Source organism: Neodiprion lecontei, chromosome 1 (assembly GCF_021901455.1).
Source record: "Neodiprion lecontei isolate iyNeoLeco1 chromosome 1, iyNeoLeco1.1, whole genome shotgun sequence".
Lineage (NCBI taxonomy): Eukaryota > Metazoa > Arthropoda > Insecta > Hymenoptera > Diprionidae > Neodiprion > Neodiprion lecontei.
This window is the reverse complement of record NC_060260.1, coordinates 21,300,011-21,321,720: the sequence shown is the minus strand read 5'-3', so window position 1 is coordinate 21,321,720 and position 21,710 is coordinate 21,300,011. Positions and strand designations below refer to the sequence as shown.

General features: G+C 36.7%; 2 protein-coding genes across 4 annotated transcripts in view; one reads left to right on the top strand and one right to left on the bottom strand.

The window, feature by feature from the left end:
- The window catches only part of LOC107222848 (midasin), a 124,436-nt gene that overhangs the window by 36,860 nt on the left and 65,866 nt on the right, over window positions 1-21,710 (bottom strand). The window lies entirely within an intron of this gene.
- The window catches only part of LOC107222849, a 59,397-nt gene continuing 42,834 nt past the window's right edge, over window positions 5,148-21,710 (top strand). For 2 of the 3 annotated variants that reach the window (XR_006902727.1, XM_046730795.1), the window contains exons 1-4: window positions 5,148-5,660; window positions 17,601-18,101; window positions 18,192-18,240; window positions 18,678-18,703. Coding sequence is in view for 2 of the 3 variants with exons in the window: in XM_046730795.1 (XP_046586751.1) it covers window positions 18,694-18,703 (10 nt within the window). In the remaining variant the exon portion in view is untranslated. The remainder of the gene's footprint in view (window positions 5,661-17,600; window positions 18,102-18,191; window positions 18,241-18,677; window positions 18,704-21,710) is intronic. The other variant, XM_046730789.1, reaches the window with a different exon arrangement.

Genomic DNA, 21,710 nt, shown 5'->3' with positions numbered 1-21,710 from the left:
CCCATAATCATGTAAACCACTGATGCTTCGTCGTTTGGTTCCCAGTTGAGAAGCTGCAAAAAGGTTGCAACGACACGAAGTTCTAAAAAAGTCCCCACTATCAATTCATTGCTCTAAATTATATGTTTACATATTTTAGTATAGATAACACGAAAGCGATGTACCGTATCGATTACTATTTAAAACGTAGTCATTTCATATCTTGACGTATAATAAATAATAAAACACTCAAAGATCTGAAGGCCTAAAATATACCTGACAATTATCAAGCAAACCTTCTATAAAAACGTTTCTGGATAACATTCGAATGTTTTAACGAACTTATCTTTTAGGAAACGTCTTTGCGGTGACAAGGGAAATGGTCTTAAAAACAAAATGTACATTATTTTTCCAGTCCCTTGGATAAGAAGGTTATACGTATTTTCTACCTTTAAAACTGCATTATCTAGCCAGCGATCTCATATGACTTCGTGTTAACCCTTTCATGCATACATTTTACCTTACATGCGATTTACTTGAAATTGTGCAGCCATGGGCTTTTGGGATCGCTGATTACGAATTTGAACTCGAAATTCAAAAATTCAAAATGGCGCATCCTACATGGCGGACGTAATTCCAAAATTTGTTTCATTTTGATAAAACTTTATGTTGGATGGTTTTTAGGGTCACTGATTACGAATGTAAACTCTAAATTCGCAAAGTCAAAATGACGAATCCAACATGGCGGACAAACTAAAACGACAAGCAATTTTTAAGTTTGTACGAACATCAGCATTCAGATTTTCATAGTGATTAGCAGAAAAAACTTTTTTTTCGTGGTAAAGTACGAATTTCGATCATTTTTTTAAATATGCTATTTTCGCGACATATAAATTAATTTTACATTTTTCTTAGACTTAGAAATATTTCAGGGAACATGTGGAACCAAAAAACTCGGCTGCTGTTACTAAAAAAGTAGTTTAATAAATAAAAAGCTGCAAAAAAAAGGTGGGACGCTGATCGAGTATGACAATTTGACTTTGCTACACAGTAATATTACTTTGACTATATTTTTGAGCGATGCATACATGTAGTAAACTCACAAACATCTTAACAAAAACGTGTATGCCATTGCACAAATATAGTGAATAGAAACATATTTCGAGTTTACCGTACTCTGTAGGTGTTTAGGTAGCAGCTTTATATTCGAAGAAAAAAGTTGTCCTTTAAAATCCATATCATGCGAAAAGAGACGGGGCAGGGTCTTAGTATGAGTGCAAAAAATTGAAAAGTGTAAATAACGTTAAAATGCCGGAAGATCTGAAAATTGTCTATCGTATGTTGAATTTTCCAAGAGTTTTATATATTTTGTCAAAATGCGTTAAATGTAAACAGTGCGGAGAGGTTGTGGAATTCAAAACAGAATTCATCACAGGGCTGAGATTTAAAATACTAGATTTGTGTGCATCGTGCGAACTGACTTCGATACCTTCATGCCCTTACATCCATACGGCTTACGACGAAAACACCCGATTTTCTTTTTTGGCAATGCGCGTATTAGGGATTGGTTTGAATGAAGCCAAACAATTTAGTGAGATAATGGACCTGCCGTCACCAATTGAACCACGACGTACGATACAATAGTGAAGAATATCGTAAACGTTTGTCAAGTGTTTTTGTACTGTCGTTGAGAAACGCAGTCGATGAAGAACAAGAGGAAACACGTAATACCAATCCTTGCAACGACGGCACAAAACTGATTGTTTTTTGTAACGGTATATGCAGAGAAACCTGTTTTAACCTAGTTACTCGGTATAGTAACTCCAATTGGTTACTTCTTAGGAAAAGTTATGGTTTTTTTTTTGTGAAATCTGGTTTTTGCTCTGCATGCAATTACTGAAAAAAGCACACCAATACTAATCAATACAAGTAACGGAAAGAACGGCTGGCAAAATGAAAGCGGACGCTATGAAGGAACTATTTAGACCTAAAATTTTCATCACCTTTGAAGCGTTACCGCCCGGTTTAATTCTATGAGTAGGTAGTTTGATAGATCCGAGATATCAAAGTCTGTTGTAACTTTCAACTAATTTTACCGTGAACGGGGCGGGTAACCGATGACAACTGTTGACTTTTTATTATGCCATATTATAAGAAACTCAAATTGTGGGTCGTTTGAATGAAATAGCAGATTCTTCACTTTTTTTATTTTTTGAGTTTTCAAAATTTTTCGAAATCTCAAGTTTGTAAAAAATAACAAATTTCTACTGCAAGTCGTTGGATTGATAGAGCTGACTATGATACGAAATGTGAAATTCTGTTCCAAAAATTACCATATTGATATAAATTCTGTCTGAAAGTTTAGTTTTACGCTTGATTGGCATTTCGCATATGCGAAGACTAAGCAATTAAAGTGAAAAGAATAATAAAAATGTAAAATAAGAGGGAAGAGAAACTAACATCCGCTTTGGGAAATATTTTTTCAATTTTAATTGTCTATTTTGATTCAGTTTGTTTATTTTTGGTTAGTTTAGAGAAAAATAGAGTGAAATAAAAATTAGCTGACTATATTTAAATCTGAAATTTTCGGGAAAGTTTGTTTACCAATTCAGATACACGACAGAATCAAAAGGTAAATATTTCAGTATTCAGAAGCTTCTGAAGATACATACGGTCAGAATGATGAATAAAAGTCGTTATGAGGCAGAAAAAGAAATCCATCGCAGAGGATCACCCGCTTAACAGATTGCGTATTATGTCCAACAAATGACTAGTCACGGAATATACTACGTATATTGAGTGGAAGGCGAAATTATTCGTTTCTTTCGTTGATTGCTCATGTTTTTTTCTCCGTCTCCCCGTTTACCTCTGACCTTTGCCTGTAGCTGTTCTTAAGGGAGCTTTCCAGTGTGAAATTTTCAAAAAATCGATTTTTTTTTTTTGCTTTATCGAATAGTATACACTCTTCCGAATATTCCCTGAAATTTTCATGCCGAAATTCAGATTATTTTGGTTACTGTACAGCATTTTTTGGAAGAAGGCAACGGAGCGCTACAGCTGCCGCGTCGGCCGTCTGCCCGTGCGACCGTTATTTCTATTGTCTCGTTCCTACCTGCACGTACATGAACTTGGCTCACCAATTGTCGAAAATGTGAATTCGGACTATTGCATAATTTGCCGTTAATTAGCCGTAAATTAGTCGCGCGACTTATTTTTTTGTCGCACTCAATTTTCAAAAAAAAAGCGGATGGCGTGCTAAATTCTTGAAAATCAATCAATCACTGTGTGTGGCAACTAGCTCCAAAGCACGTATTCTGCGGCAAGCAGATAGTAGAAATCGCTACGCAGTGTGCTGTGTGCACCTTCAATGAAGGTTACGACCCAATTTTAAAAATTTTGGAGACGATGGGATGCACGATAGGGCCGAGCGCCGCAGATTTCGCCGCTAAGTACAAGAATGCGCGCATCACCCAAGCAAACCGCCGGGCGTCCCTGGATAGCAAAGAGGCGAGGACAGCTCGTCGGACTGAACAATCCATTGAGCACGATCTTTTCGAAGAAGCAGAAGGGATATCGTGTGGACCTGGCATCGCTGATTGACCGTAAGTAAACGATTTACCTAAAATTTCCTCACTTGAAACTTTGAACGCGTTTTTCTCGAAACAGCATTTTTCAAAACGGTGTCCAACTTGGAGGGCAGAGTTTTAAAGCTATCGAGTTGAATTTTTTACACAATATTCTTAACGTCATTGTTTATCGTGCTATGGAAGCTTTTTTTTTTTTTTTGACATCTTCCTATTTTTTTGTAAAAAAAACTGCAAAAAAAAATGCGAAAATCGATACTTTTTGTTCAAACCGGCGCCATTTTTGCAAAAAAAAAAAAAAAAGGAAAAAGCCTCCATAGCACGAAAGCCAATTATATACCGATCAATAATCTTTTTGTGTTTTTTGTTTCAGATCAAAATTGTGACCCCCAACGTGGACACCACATCCAAGTGCATTTTCTGCAACAATTGTTTCATCATTTTTATAGATATTAATTAATAAATAAATCGATCTTTAAAAAATTGTTTTGTATTCTTCAATATCCAATTAATATACAAAAAAAAAAACCAGACCGATTAGATTATTTTTTCTTTAAAAAAAAAAATCGCGAAAAACAGCGATTTTTCGGGCTGTCACACTGGAAAGCTCCCTTAACCACTTGCGGCACAGAGTCTCATGTATGAGACACCTTTTTTAAATTGATTATTCAAGATTTACGATCAGTTTTTGTCACACCATGGTAATTTTTTTTTTTTTTTTGCATAATTGGACTTCTTAAACGTCAACATTGATGTTTTGAGAGGAATTATGATGATTCCGCGAATATAGTGACCGCCATAAATAAACAAAGTGATGAAAATGCCTGATTGTACCTACAGAATAAATGCAATTTTGGGAAGGTTATGGGGAATAAAAAAGTGTACCCCTATAATCCTTTTTTTTTGGGGTTGCTAAAAACGAATCCGACTTCGGAATTTCAAAATTCAAAATGCCGAATCCAATATGGTGAACTGAAAATATAAAAATTGATCCGATTTGCTTGAAATTTGCTACTCGGGGGTTCTTGTGGTTGTATTTGGTGTCCCAAGGAACTCCCAAGTGTGGATTATTTTCGAGCCATGCCGATCACTTTCACACTTTCAGCCCACCGTATTAAATCTGCTATTTTGAATTTTGAAGATATCTCAGATCTGACTCCTATGTTCAAATCAGCAACGTCGCGAACCGTTATATGCCCAGTTTCAAGGAATTTGACTGCGAGGAAAATTGTGTGCTTCAAAGAGTCAAAGGGGTGTTAATCTTAAAATCAAGACGAAACATACCATTTTCTTCGTTACGTTTTTCCTCGGTCCTTTGGCTTCCGCGATTGAAATACAACATACAAGCCAAAACCGATAGTATTTAGAAATAAGGTAGAAAATCTTGACCGGCGAAGAATATTATCTGCAACAGTAAGGTCCCTACTGGCTGTAGGGACACCCACTATCCGCGGCCGAGGGAGAGCTCGTGTTGTCGGAGTCTGTGCGGGGGTTGTAGAAGTGGAAGGAGGCGTGGAAGGCTGAGCTGCAACACGGGGCGAGGCCCGGGGTGCTTCCGTAAAAGCGCGAAGCGCGCAGTGCCAACTGGTCGCCCAGTCCGTGCGTACTGCGTTGCCATTCCTCAGGCGTCGAGAGTTGAAGCGGTCGAGTTTTAACCAAAAAAATAAAGCGTGTTCCGCCCAGAGTGCATCTGATTTCTCCCCTGCCCCGCCCCGATACTTGACCGTGGAAATAGTTCCCTTCAGATATATATATATATATGTCTAGTTCTCTTCAGAGATACATTTATATATATATATATATAAGAGCCATTCATAAACATATTGCCAGAAATAAATAGGCACCCTTTATCCATTCAACTGTTTCGCTTTAGATTTATCGTTGTTATTAATTTGTTATCATTATTATTATTGTTGCTGTTAATATTGTTGCTGCGTAACACGCAGTGGTGGGTAATGATGATATATGCTACACTCTGAAGGAGAGAGTGAGAAAGCGAAAGATGTACCTTTACACCTTAGAAGACGCTGCATCGAGTTGACCTAGCGTGTACAAAAGCGATCTGCAGCGCGACAGCGAACGACACGACCGCAAATGGTAAATTATATGTTGTTTGACGTGTAGTGGAGATTGTGATGGTGAAAAAGTGCCTGGATAAATTTCAGATATGCTTAGCTATTTACTCATTCGCTTCACATCATCGAATCATTCAAACAAAACGTTGCGCTCTTCTACTGATATTGTATACATGAGCGATTTGGTGACTGGATTTAACGCCGGTTTGTCAGCCTCATTTAGGATTACGACACGATTTACAAGATTTATACTGGACCGCGGAATGAATTGACATCAGCAACGCGCAATACGTATGCTTGATTTTTACCACATTACAAATAATGCACGGCTAATTATTATATCTACAGGTGATTGAACCAAAGTGTGTGTAAAGACAACCTTGTCGATTAAACACAAGCGTTACTCTTGTGATATTTAGTTTAAATTAAGCTGTTTGTATAGAAATTTTATTTTTACATCTGAAATATGAATATACCCAAATTCTGCAGTATTTCCTCTTATATGAAACGAAAAATATGAGTTTCATCTCTAATGCAGGTAGCTACTAAAGAATATCGCCCATATACCAACGTTATTGGTGTAATTATGGAGGCGGTTTTACGATGGCGTACTTGAATAGTAATCAATTACAAATTAGCAAAGCTACGTGCTCATTAGCAGCAGCCCACGTTTACGTCAACCGGTAGTTTTCAGAATAATTTTCACGGGTGGAGAATCCATGGGTATATTTCCTTTGTCAAGTTGAACCATCTCAGTTCGCATTATACTGTCGATATTTTCCAATAACATCCACAGGATCTACGCGCGAATGTTGTTCGTCTCAAAGCAAATCACCCGACGGTAAACTTAAAGAGCTAAAAAACTGAACGCACTTCGAGTTCAAATCTTTCTTCTTAATTCTCCAAGTGGTTAACTAAAAAAGAAGCGTATGACATTGAGTGTTGATAAATTAGATGAATTAAGACGTTGAAGAAAAATTGTAAATTTTGATTGAATGAAATGATTAAATATTTTGTAATTCATTTTAGTATTTCGTAAAACAAATACGTTAAATCAAGTACAGTTCTCTAAGAACTCCGGAAATATCGATTTGGCTATCAGTAGGACAAAGATTGATGACATTAATAATCTTAGTTTATATTTCTTGCTTCAAATTACGTGCCAATTGAGAACTGAACAAACGCCTCATTGGGCATTATTTAACTGACACTGTAATACGGACGAAATATTCGATACTAAAACAAGCACTCAATGAAATTCATAGGGATTTTTTATACCTGACTCACCGGTGGTTATTAGTAGTTCGTAACTTATTTTATCACGAAGGCGTCAAATGCTCTGTGATATTTGGTGACTGTTCATGGTGCTGCTATAAACTTATATTTTACGTCTCTTCAATACGATAACAGAAATGCGACATTTATTAATGAGTGGAAATCAATCTCTCCGGGGTAATTACAAGGAAAGATCTGTGAACGTTTTTGACCGGTGATTTGGAGTGAATCCAAGATCATATAAATTGTCTTGGAGAGAAAAAAAATGAGTATTACTTTGTGAAATATAATTTTCATTCTTTATTTCAAGCAATAAATATGTGTTTATGGTGCATTGTTGGGTTTCGGATAGAACAATGTATTCCCTTATCAATACTCTGAGATTTTCTGAAGACAAAAATACGCATCTTATACGTAATATATTTCAGTCGGAATCACGAATACCATAGTCGTTCAACGGAGTAGTTTGCATTTGTTTTACGCTATGCTTCTATCATCCGCATTCGCAGTTAAGGCTAGGAAACTGAAATGATCAAGCGCGATTTTCGATGAATCATAGATTCCCCCGGTATCGACCTCTGAAAAACGAGCATCGAATGAATTACCAGTTTATGTAAAGCACAAAAAATTCCTTCAAAATTTATGTAAAACTACATCGGAATATCGATATTAATACATATAAATCTTTACTCAACTGTGCTTCATTGGCAATTGTATTGTTTTCTTCTCCAATTTCGTCTCACATTCAGAGGCCGACAGAGAATTTATGATACCAGAAAGAGCTGCTATCTATTGTTCGAATGATTAGTTTTGCCGAGAACGTTGGCGCCGGCGTCGAATAGAGCAGACACAAAGCTACTCCCATACAAAAGTAGGTACACTATTCGGTAGAGCTTTGAGAAGAGATGAGAAACTAAGATTTATTCAAATTTGCCCGATGTGGCGAATTATTTTGTTCTCTTTCCCAGTAAACTACATATTTCATTTAAACAAATTGGTAAGTTGACTCAATGAAAAATTCAATTGACTATATAATATCTACTCATCTGATATACTTATAACGTGTAAGATGTAACTTTGTTTGCCTATCTGTCGGCGCAGCATAGTTTACGTCGGAACCCTTCACCGGAATATTTGGGTTGGGGTCAAAACTTGAAAATGTCAATATTTCAAATGGCTGACATATCGAAATTTCAAACATGCGAAAAAAAAAAAATAATGAACGATGAATTGTTGGAAATCTTGATTTGCGAAAGTGTCACTTTCAGTCCAAACTAAAATACGAGTTCTATTCCATGCGAATTATTCGACAATGACTGGCGATGCAGTTGACGTGAGGAAATGGGATGTATTTTCATATCATTCGTATAGAATCAAAGTCGCATTTTGTTTCAGGCTGAAAACAAGTCAACTGAAAGGCATCACTAAATGTTTCTGTACTGAGCGTACGTACAAAGGCATGCAAGAGAAAATTGACAAAAAGTATATTGACTGGTTGGTAAAGAACCCCGCAAAGCATTACGTCATTTATAACGAAATATGTGGGAAACGCTACTTAAAAGAGTTCGGAATGCGTTCACCACTCCCAGTTGGTCTTTGTTCCCTGTTTGTTGACTCGGTTGATAATAATAAATTGTGTTGAATCACCGACTCAAATATCGTAACTTCACTGAGGCGGCGCTATAAGCTACGAAACACGGACGCGTACTAAAAAAAAAGTAATTCAGGGACGAAGTGTGCTCTTGAATTGTAGGCTCGAGGTGTGAAGCCGTTGACGGGCGGACGGGGAATGAAGTCGACGGCCATATTAGGAGGAAACTTACCAATTATACGTCGTTTTCGTATTAACGCGACCAGTGACGCAAAGATCTGAATTTCCGTTCGTCTTTCAAAGTGGGCAAGCATAGGGATAAAAACAGTAGAGTAGAAACGTTATGTGCGCGCCCAATATTACTCATAATGCGGTCCGCAACATCGAACGCAATTGCTTTCACCGAATTTACTAATGTACCGTTATGTTAAAAGCCTTGTGAATATAACTATAATCATAATATATTCTCTCAAAAATAGTTGGCACTGTCTCAGCAGCGCTTGGTAATATCAGAAATGGTTTTATTTTGAACGCATATATATTTGACACATATGCCACTTTGCATTTCCGAGTTCAAATACATCTGAACGTGTGTTTTATTTTCTATTTGAAATGGATAAATGTATGCATTTAACCAATTTCGAAATGCCTGTTTTCGGACGGATTTAACGACTTTCATTAAATTCTGTGACCAATATAATCATGATCAAATGAATCGTATTAAAATGGCCAGATCTCCATTTAATTCTCAGCTTTAAGAGTATATCCACCAATGCGTCAATCCTCTGGCACAGATAGTAATTTGATAAGTATCTTGACTACGGAGCAATAAAAGAGAAGCCAGGATACAGTTGATCAGAGCGCCGCACATTGATTCCGGCCTGAATCAATGCGGTTAGATCAGGTTTCATCGGTACGATGGCATCCGACAAAGTGAGTGAATAATATTTACAATTCTCTTTACTCCAGAGTATCAAAATCATTTCCAACTTTAGTGAGTAATGGTGTTTGCAATTATGCTTGTCCGTCGACTCATACAAGTTTAGAAAATTTATGTGAAAATACTGAAAACATGGAATTCGGATATTATAACCTCAATCTAACTAAGAATCTGTTGTATTTTTCGTTGTTTTTTTTCAATTTTTCGAACGTGTTCGTACAACCACAAACGTACAATCACTATTGCGAAACCTGTCATTTTGAAAAGTTTAAAGCGATTTCAGTACTCTGGAAAGAAGAGAACTGTAAACTATTATTTGCTTATATCGTCGGCAGTACGGCCTTCCTCGAACATGTACACTCGAGGACAATGAATCTGAGACGGCTAATTTTTTAACACTAGACAGTTATGTTGGCAACACGAAAAAACCTACAGCGCCATGGTTGGTCGAGCGCGAAACAAACTCAATCTCAATAAACGTAACGTGACTGTCGAATATAACCTCAGAATACGTGTCAAACCAACAAGTCATTACCCCCGCCGTATTCTAAGGTTAGATTCGACGGTCATGGGTTATGTCAGGTTTCTCTGCGTTGCCAACATATCTGTCTAGTGTAAAAAATTAGCTTCTCAGATTCATTGTCCCCAAGTGTACATCTTTGGTCAATGAATTGGTCGTCGACTGTTAGTGGTGGAAGGTTACTAGTTGGGGACAGAGTTAGCAGTAACGTTTTTAAACTCGGTACAAAATTTAACAAGAGCACCTTAAGGCAGCTTCTCCCTTATATCCTGCTACCGCATCTTGACTGAATTGCGAGTGAAGATCAAAGTCAGCCTGTAGCCTCACTTTCCACAGAAATAGAAGAATTTTGAATAATAGTTCGTAAATAAATAGCGTATGAATGCAGGCTAGCAATTATTTTTCCAATAACGCCAACCAGCTGGATCCAGTAGGAATATTGAAAGCTATAGATTTCCGTCTTTAAAAATTTTTTGTAAAATATAATACTCATCTACCATTGCCTACGCCAATTGCGCGATGTTTTTCATACGGTCAAAGGATATTGTGACCGAGCAGGATATACATTAACGGCAAAACATGACGATTCATGAAAAACTGCAGTTGATTATAAAGTAAAATAATGTACATACAAAATAAAATTTCAAGCAAAAAGTGTATTGGATTTGATCATTCGTTACAAAAAATATTTTCCATTTTCCATTTTATATAGAATTAAGGAAAGCAGTTCTGGCTCTGCAATTTGAATAAAATCTTTGAAAGCATTAAGTATTTTATATTCTGAATACATTTAAGGAAGCATTTTACCTAGCCCCGAGCCTGCCTGTACGTAGTGTGCACTTATATCGCCTTAAAGTAACTGTCGGCAATGTAGATATTGTCGATATTGATCGTGGCCACACCAGCATAACATTATGGTGTGGGAGTCCGTCCCAATATGGCCGACGGCTATGATGCCCCTTACGTCTCTAATTTCACTATGACGGAATTAATTTTTTTGAACGCAATTAAATCCTCCGACTGTTATTTTTTCTTTATTTTTTTTAAGTCAGAGATAAAAACCACCGGAACTTGACTTTTAGTAAGTTATACTACCTGATATTTACAAAGGTCAGAATTGATTGCCCAATATTATTTCAATATGTTTACTATAGAATGAAAAATGGACTGGTTCGTCTGAATAACCATAGTACAAAAACTTTCGTGAAAATAAACAACTATCTCTTGCATGGTTTAATTTTGAAACAAATATATTTGCGTTATACGAAATGAATAATTTTGGAATATGAGGCGTTCTCCACCAATTCAGCCATTCTTTTTTATCCTCTCGAATTTGTTCTATAATTGGTTACGTAATAGTATTACTTAAAGGTACTCTCTGTGAATGTTTTTGAGATTTTTTAAGTTACTCGTTTCGGGAATGTTTTTTTTTTAGCCCGTATATTATGGAAGATTGAAATCGGGTAGAAGAAATCCCAGCACTATAAAGTTATTTTTTTTCTCAGAACTATTTAATGCTATATACGTTATATTTTTGATGGCATCAAAAAGGCTATTTTCAGCGAAAAAATACGAATTTATTTTTTTCTTTCAATGTGACACCTTTGATTTCACTGTAAATTTTACAAGGTATTTGGCAGAGTTTTGAGAACGTATAAAAAAATTGGCATTGTGGAACTCAACATATTTGCCGATTAGAAACCATATTTTACCAAGAAAAATGAATTAAGGTGCGAATGATTTCCTTTTTTCCATGAACTATTTAATGCGATTTGATGGAATAACAAATATAACTTATATTGCATTAAACAGTTCATGGAAAAACATAACTTTTTTGTGGTAAATTTTTAAATTACCTTTCTCGATGCAAGAAAAGTATTGATCACCGTCAAAAGTGAATCTAATTTTTCTAATTTCGATGAATCTTTACGTTTTCGGACCTCTAGTACGCGAAAAACAGGTTTCTAGAGAAATGTCGGTCAGGCGGTCTGTCTGCCTGTTCCGACAAACTTCTACGGTGATCTCGGAAACGGCTGGCTGAATATATCTGAAATTTGCCTGACTTTACATTCAAACGATGAGTATAAAAAATTGTCATGTCCTGCTTTCTTTGACTGTATGATTCGAAATAAATTCAGAAAACTCGAAAGACTCTGACACAGTTGATACGACATTTATGGAAAATTTCATCCAAAGTGTTATAAAAAGAATACAATAATGCAATAAGAAACGATTTTATCAAAAATAAAGAAACTATTTTATGAAAAAATGAGAATTTTAACAACAAATGATTTCGATTATACTTGATTTACTTTGTACTTTTAGTAATTGAATCGGTTTGTATCATAGTGAAAAGTACCGCGAAAAATACAATGTTTAGGGTTTGTTTTTAAATTATAGTCAACCCAAGAATGAAAAGTTGAGTTTCACTAAAACTCAAGGTTTAAGGCCCTGAGAATTATCACCGACTATGCGTGTGTGCTATAGCGGCGAGGCGCTTCGATGCTCAGCTAATAACTCCACCATTTGGCAACAATTCGATGATAAAAAACTTTTTTGTACTATTCAAATATGTACTAAAACACACTTGATATTTTAAGAAGCTTGGTTATTTTGTTTTTTTTTTTTCTTTAAAAAGAAATCGCCGAATATTACCTTTTCAGGCCTCTAAACCAGGACACTGCGTTAAAGGGAGGGTGACCTAGTCGATTTCGACGTTGTGTATATATGGAAAGTATTTTGTATGTATCTCGAATTATTTGAGTCCACGTAGCTAAGATGCACAGTTTTTTTCAGAATTGCATGTAAAATGACGCTGTTATGCCCTTTTTTGCGTTCGAGATAAGTGGACTTGGATAATTCGAGATATATACGACAATGTCGAAATTGACTAAGGCATGCCCTTAAGGTTAACCGAACTAACCACTTGTTCCTAAACCAATTAAATTAAGCAGCTTTGTTACAAAAAATTGAATGATAATTGATTTTGCCGATTTTTTTTTTAATGTCTGAGGCTAGAATTAATTATTCCATTGGTTACCAAAGTGTTTCGTTTAATATCATCTGCAGGGTATGATTTCGTAATAAATTTCAATAATTGGAAAGATTTGTAGGACCAGAAAAAAGTAAAACATTATGCAAGGGTAGTTAAAGATAGTGCAGTAGCCTCAAATGGTGCGCCCACCCTACGTTGTAAATGTTCCGAATACCGACGAAAAAGTTTCTTTATAAAAACGGTGTTTGCGAATTGACTTTGAAAGTTAAAGTCAAGTGCTAAGTTTCATTCGAAACGGAACTTTCAGAAAATCAGGTATTTTGTACTATAAAAATGAATCCAGGAAAGCTTTTTGTCAATACATATAATCCTAATTGGTCACAATTTCAGGGGAATCACGTAACGGTCATACAGGGTGAAATTCACCCCAGCTCCAAAAAAGTGATATCCTGCTTCGACAATGAGTTTAAAGGATCTAAAAAAATATCTAGGTATTGTTTAAGGATCGCAGAAAAAGCTCTCTCAGTTTTCCCAACCAAAACTTATTGTTTAAATATTGTAAAACATCGGCAAAGTTAAGACACTATGGGACTCCACGAGGCGTTTGAAAGATGTCCGAGTTCATAATCATCCCGAGTGACAAATTAGGGTCGAATGGCATTAATTGAACCGCACACAGTATTCACGTAGAGATCATCAAAATAGCACTGCCATGTCCCACAAAGATTTCGCATTGCAAGAATTGCGTAAACAATAATTGTGCGAGCGTTTCAATTTTCCCGATTGTATTGAATCTTTTTGAAAACAAAGTAACGAATGTATAACTAAATGGTGTAGCAACTTTGTTGTTTCCTTTGAGCGTAGACGACATATAGCTCGACTACAATACGTAGGGCAAGCGTGAACAGTGAAATCACTTCTGGGTAAAATACTTCGACAAAACATAATTTAAATGGTTACCTTGAGAACATGTAAAATGTTAAATGCAAAATGACATTTACATTTTAAATGCCTATTTCAAATGAAACCATTTCAAATATTACCGGCAGTGAGTGAAATGCAGCAGGGAGAGATTGACCTTTATTGGCTGAAATGCGGGGATGCTTTGGGTGTCTCGACAAATTTCACCGTATGCAGCTATTCGGGGCGAGGAGGACGGAATGAATTCCGCGCGTTTACTGCACGCTTCGAAGGGAATGCCAATTATTTGTTTTCGATTGAATGACCGGCTTCAACAGGCTGTATTATATCTAATTTGAATGACGTGAGTTTATTTAAACTGACATCGGTTTGACTAACTTTCATTGCAACATAGCTCGACATGCGACAATGCTACTTAATAAATAATACCTGCAAGTGTTACGTTTTCAGGATGTGAAAATAACATACATTTAACGTTACATTTTTGTTTAATAAGATATAGATTTTGATTTTCTATACACGGAAAAAAATAATTCGTTGAATCGGTAAAATTTAGTGTTAATACGATATACAGACAGCAAAAAATTTATCCCTCCAAGCAAGGATTCTCACTGCAATAGCCAAGATTTTGCAAATATAGCCAAGCGGGATTATGAATGTGGTAAACCCGTTAGTTGAACTTGCAAAATTCTAACTGTTGAAACAAATTTTCTTACTCTCCCTATATTACCACTAGTACTTGCATATCCGGGTAATTATTGTTTTCGTGTACATTGATGTAGACAAAAAAATATCGCGTTAATATTTCGATTGAAACGATACAATAGGGGTCAAGAGGACTTGTTCCAATTTCTGTTTCAAGACTGATAACTGTATTTGTTGTGGCTGATTCGGCTCAATCATCGAGTGAAAAGAAAATTATATCCGACTCTTAGTACAAGAAAAAGCAAGAAAGTTTTCAATCGGTTACCAAAATTATCTCACGGAAAAATGTTCATCGTATCGATCAGTTTATCGTAGTATACAGTTTATTCGATATCAAGTTCAATACCTTCATTTTGCTTGAGATGTCATTTGAATACGGTATTCGGCATCAAATAACATGCCGAGTAATAAACCTCAATACGTAAGCATTGGGCTCCCCGTTGATCGTTACGCGACAGATACAGACGATATATTATTTAAAGTTTTTTGCTCGTACAATCGGTACATTATGTACACGTATTCGAAAACTTTTGCAATTCTGTTTTTCCTGATTTTGACCAATCAAGTAGTTATATCTTGTTAAAAATACGACAAGGCGAAGAAAGCTGGTGTCACGTTTTAAAAATTATGTGAATCAATTTCACTCTCAGAGAACCTGTGTCGTGGGTAATCCTATGCAAATCTTACGGACCTATTAGTGCCAAGGAGGGGTCCACAAAATTCAGGTGTAACTTACGCGATAGCGAAAACGGGGGGGACCTTTGAATACTGAACAACCACCTGTGAAACTGACTTGCAAAGTAAGATCCCTGCTGCATCAGAAAATTGCGATTTCTAGAGGTCGCGACTCGGGAGACCCCGCGGCACGTAGGCAAAAGAATAGCATTGAAGGTTGACAAAAGGTTTCACGGTACAAATACGCGGTTTATTCAATAGGTATAAGTTAGACGCTAGTACTGCCAATATTATTTCTGACCCGCTAAAATTGGGGACGTCAGAATCGACTTTACTCGGGTGCATGTATAAGGGCTTCCTGTACCAACTGGACAAACGTCTGACCGTAACTCCTTTCTATTTCATTGCTAATTTTTTATTACATTTTTTAGGGCAAAGTACATACTACAGATATTTGTTTTTTACTTTTATCTCAGTTTTTGAAAAATAAAATTTTTAATTTTGACAATTTCCGAATAATATTTTCGATTTCAAATTACTTTAGAATGCCAAATCGGATCCCCGCAGTTAAATCCTTAAATCGTTCATACTTACAATATCAGGCCTTAAAATTGAGGTCAGATTTTTTTAAATGTATGACAATATATAGTCTTTTTGGGAAACATTTTCAAAAATTCTTAGCACAAAAACAACAGTTTATGGTGGGTCCGAAAGGACTATCTTTTTTTTACGAATTGCCAAATTATTAATAATCCATTTATGGGACGTATGTGTAAAGAGATAGAAAGAAAGATAGGAGAGAGGAAAGGAAAGAAGAAAGAGATGCCAGGGACAGAATAAACGAAAAGGATTAGTAAGCTTCATTGACGTTAACGACAGCTCTCTTGGCCCGGATCACTTAGCCAGGAAGGACGTATTCACTAAAACGACCGTCATGAGTAATATCGAAAATCGATCGGAGTCCATTTGGTATTCAACACCTTTTGCCGCATTCCATTGCCGATCTATTTTTACGTGATCTACGACACGCAATGACATGGAGGGACTAGTGAATTAAGGCAATATCCTGATTTAGAGGTCTAAAAAAGATGATTGTCGGTGCTTTTTTTTGATAGGGAGAGAAACAACGAAGCTTCTTAAAATTTTAAGTGTATTTTAACACATAATAATTCGCCGTTCGACCAGAGCACGTTTCCTACCATCGCAACGATCATGTCCCAAAAAATTTCTGATTGAATCGTTGTTGTACGAAAGAATAAGATGGATTCTCGTGAAAACTCTCAAATCAATCACGTGCGACCACGCTCAAAACTCCTTAACGACAATATTTATTGAACAACAATAAATAATCGAGGAGCTTCGAACGACGGGCTGAAAATTGACGTATTTTCAAACACTAAGGTTAATCTCGGGTTTAAATCTTTACGAGTGCGATGATTTTCCAGAATGAAAAATGCGTTGCTCATCGATTGGCGGATCACAATGATTGTCTGGAATTCAATAGTGTGAGATATATGGCATATCAAGAAAATTAATCATGTTTTAAATTAAACTTTTTTCTTGCACATAATCACAGCAAGCACAACGTTCGAAGTGACTTAAACATTTTATTCAATTTCATCAGCAAGTAACATTACCGTTTCAACTCTGTATGAAAAACATAAGTTAGTTCGCTCGTGTACCAAAATGTTTCTCCTCAATACGAGCGTAGTTGGTTCAACGAAATACTTTCAACTACGTGGGAAGGTTAACTCAACTATGCCATTGGTTTCGCCGTATCCAACATCATGATGTAGTTGGGTCGACTACGATTCATTTATTTTCACAATGCCTATTTCTCGCAAGATCTACTGCGGTTACATCCGATGAGCAAAAATCGACCCTAACTTTACACCCTCGTTAAAATTTTTATCCGTTTGGTATTTTGTTGACATTTGCCGAAAAAGAAGAATCAATTTGAACAACGTGTGCTTTTTTGATCTTTCTTTTTTTTTTTGAGGGGTGGAGGTACATGCAATGTTCGATGGTTAGAAAAGTACAATGATTTTTTATGAAAATAACTGTAACGATCCAGGTACCCATTTAATTAATCAACCGGAAAAAAGGTTATTGGAAAGGGCTGAATAATCACACAGCCCTGGTATCTACCGGATTATTTATTCGTTGCTGAACACGCATGCGAGTAAAGTAGCTGTTTTTATTAGCGCCATGGCGCCTCCATAAGCGACTCTCTCTCAGCCAGATATTGGGATCAGCAACGAATAAATGACCCTGTATACATGTGTCACGATGTCCTTATAATGAATTATTACAAAATGGTACAACTTTTTTCTATTCCAGTAATCACGAATACAGTGGCGCAATTTACAGAAGAGGTTAGAGGAAACGAAAGAAAAAAAAAAGAAGAGAAATGTGAATACAAATGAAGAAAAGCATACGATACGGCGAACACCTTTACACCGAGAGAGAATAATAAAATGTGTCACAAGTCCGGAGAGTGGCCGGTGTCCGATGAATACGAAATTCGAAGTGTGAGCATTAAATGCGAGTAGTGCGTTCACACGAATACCAGTGCCGCATTTCCACGAGAAATAGTGTGAACGCAGCAGTCGCCTCTTTGGCTTATGCTGTAAACTTCACATTGATCGTTAATCACCCACTTTCCGCACTTGTAACGCAGCATGATTCAGAGTGTATAGAAACCGATACGATAGAGGAAAAAGAGAGAAACTACAATTAGATGAAGCAACGGATAAGCGTGGATATAGGAGAGGAAATAGTCAAGGAAATGCCTCATTGACCATATAACGGTTGCCGATGCGATGAAAACCAATTATGCACGTACGTATTCCGCGGAGTGAACTGTTGAAACTTGGCAAAACGCCGAAAGAGAAACGCTGGAGATACGGTTAGCGGTATTAATTGTTCCAGCCTCCTGGTGATCGATAAGGTATCGAGGTGGAGGAATTTGACCTGTTCGGTACAGATAAATCTAAAGAAAGAAAGAGAGAAGGGGGGGGGGGGAGGAAAAGAGAAAGAGAGAGAGAGAGAGCCAGAGGGAGGGAGGGAGGGAGAGAGAGAGAGAGACGTTGACGATAAAAGGAAACGTAATATACCAGTAGAGATGTTGCAGCCCGATCGATTGAGAAACACCATTTTCTTGCTAAAACCCGCTGCAATCCGACGCCGGGGCAATTAGAACGAAAACGAAAACCTGCGAGACCATTATATACAGGAAAAGTGGAGACAAAGGAGAGGAACGGAGAACTCTGCTCCATATCTTTCTCCCTCTGCCGTCATCTGTCTATCTCTCTCTTATTTTCTCCCCCACCAGGTCACCAACCTTTCTCTCATATCTCTTTTCTTCGGCTGTCTTTGATTTTTTTCCTCTCTCTTCTGTGTGCCCTGCCGCCGAAGATCAAGGGAAGGAAGAATGGCTGCCGGTAAGTGCAAGACAAACACTTGACACGTTTTTATGTGAAATGAACCAGTGACTAACCCCCTATTACTACCTCGTATTTTATGATCAAAATTGTTATCAACTTTATTAATATCATTGTTATTTGTAGCATTATCATTATTGTTATGTCTATAGAGATTTATAAGTACAAAATAACACGAGTACACGTGCAGTGAATGTTCCACGCTGCTTTAAAGAAAGAAAATATGAGAAAAAAAAAGAATTGAGAATGAAAGCTAACATCGATGATTGAAAACTTTTTTCAAATAGAAAAACGGTAAATGACCAATTTAGGGTGGTTTCTAAGGACAATTTTGAGTTTCGACGGGTTCACCCCACAAATCGGTTCCAAATAATTCAAACATAATTCTTCAACTTTTTCAGATTTTTATCCCAACTCTTAGTCCAGTCCAAAAGAAAGTGGAATTCCGCATTTAATCCTTTCAGGGGGATATTAAATCTGGCTAACAGATTTCAATAAAATTTGGTACAAGGTAGTATCTTGGGTCACTAATTACGAATCTGAACTCAAAATGTGACAATTCAAAATCGTGAATCCAACATGGTGGACCGAAATATTAAAAATCGTTCGATTTTGGTGAAACTCGGTACTCATGGATTTTTGAAGTCACTGTTTACGAATCTGAACTCGGAATTATTTTTGAATTATTTGGAACTGGTTTGTAGGACGAGCCAGTCGAAATTGAAAAATGACCTTCTTAAGGACCACCTTAATGCCTATTCATATAATCGAATGAATTGATTAGTTGGCTACATACTATGGCTAGTTCCACTCCAATAGCATTTTACCGTACTCGGAAAATGTGTGATGCAGTAAAAGTGCAATTTACTAGGTTCAAACATTTCTAGGACCAAAGGTTTTAACTTGGAAGTAAACTTGACACTTTTAACCAATTTTAAGAATAGAGCACTGAAATTCGACGGTCAATGCTGAGGGTAATGTAGGTAACCTTAGGCGTAATGTACTCACATTTATACGAAGAGTACTGTTACACGCAATTGACTTAATCCAACTCGGGTCAACCCTGCAATATTGGCCGACCCGACTTACAATTAACCCCACAAAGAGAATTTAAGGTAGGAAACTCGCGCATAAAAAAAAAAAGAACAAGGTCTGAATAATTCCCGACTTTTTTATTGTTGAGAATAAGTTAATGTTTTTGAATTTTATAAATTCTCTACTTGGGTCGAAATCAACAGGATTTTGGGATTAATTCTACGTTTCGTGTATAGGTGTGTGAATTCTCTGGAAAACTTGGCGGAAATTTATTAATTTCAAAATAATGATAGTGCCAAAAAATATTCAGAAATTGAGACATGCCTGCAGGATTTTGTTACTTCTTCGAAATCTCGAGTCATATGAGTACTATACTGGTTTTCTATCTAGTGCTTACTTGATATTGAGTGCTAAATCAGTATCAATTTTGCCTATTAATTTTAATCTACGAGGATGACACAGGCTTTGGGAGTCGCTGATCAACTCGAATTTTCACAGGGTGAAAGTAATTAAAAATAAGCGAACTCATATTTCTGAAACATGTCGCCTGCATAACTAACTACAAAATTATAATGATACGATTCTAAATCGTATGGGGTAAGCTGTCAGGTCTGATAATCAAGTTCGATAATAAAAAGTGCTTCTAGAGTACAGAGAATCAGTAAATACCTCGAGGTATGATCAATGTTCAGGAAACGCGGGTCACCTTCGATTTCTTATCAAATCTCACAGCTGCCCGGTCAGATAAAACCGCGTTGAATAGTTCGCTCCAGATTGAAAAGAGTAATAGAAATATAATAAAATAAGGAAGATAAAAATGAACTAGAATGTATATATAAACAATAGTTTAAAGTAACTTTCTTTACACTATGACACGGGTTCGTCGAGTCGAAGAAGTAAAAATACCGCAGGGGATTGCTCGAGGAGATAATACCCATCAACCGACACATATACTAGTGAATCTTTCAACTGAACTAAATAAAACTGATGAGTCTCATATTTTTATACGCATAAAAATATGAGTTCTAACTTCCCAAGCAATTGCATGGTTAAAAAGTAATATTCTGGAGTAAAAAGTATTAAATTCTGCAAAACGTGAGAAATAAAATTACAAACTTAAAAAAAAAAAATATTTCAGCCATAAGCTGAATTGAATTTCTGAAATATTTTTCAAGTCTTTTAGTGTACAAATTTCCAAGGTCTACTGTGTAGTATGATCGAATTCGTATCTGGCTAATTTTGCATTTTAAAAAATCATCTCCACACCAGCCTCTACGTTTCTTGCTGTATTGGAATAATTAGTTGTACAATTGATAAGTTGACGGAAAAAAATTGCAAGCTTACCGAAGAAGAGGCATTTCTTCCGATAGATTAGCCATTCTCTACAATTTCATTAAATTTTATTTTTTCCATGAAAGTGCTCACGTTGGATTTACAGGATTATTCATTCGTTGCTAATCACCTGCGATATGCCAATGTAAAAATGGGTAGAGATTCAGGGTAGTTTAGATCCTAAGCGCAGCCCACGATTGGCTGGCGCCGATGTCACGTGATTGAAGCTGTAGCCACACGTCGACGGTCAAGTTCCCTAGCCGGTTGCTGCAGCAGCGACCTCCCGGCTAGGGAACTCGACCGTCGACGTGTGACTTTGGTTCGAATTACGTGACAGCCGTCCCAGGCAATCCTGGGTCACGCTTACAATCCAAACTATCTACCACGAATCTCTACCCGTACCTATATTGCAGGTATAATGCTGCTATTCGGCAAAGAATAAATGTGTATACCTTCTGTTAAGCTTCTTTTCGCATAAAGGTTCGCGAGAGAAAATATCTGAAACATAAGTGAATACGTTGTACTTTGCTAGCATCTGCTGAATACGTAGCACATGACTGCAATGTATTCGGCTAAAAGTATGAGGTTGGTTACAGACGAACGGATTCGCTAAAAGCTGACGGAGTGAGAGCATAATATT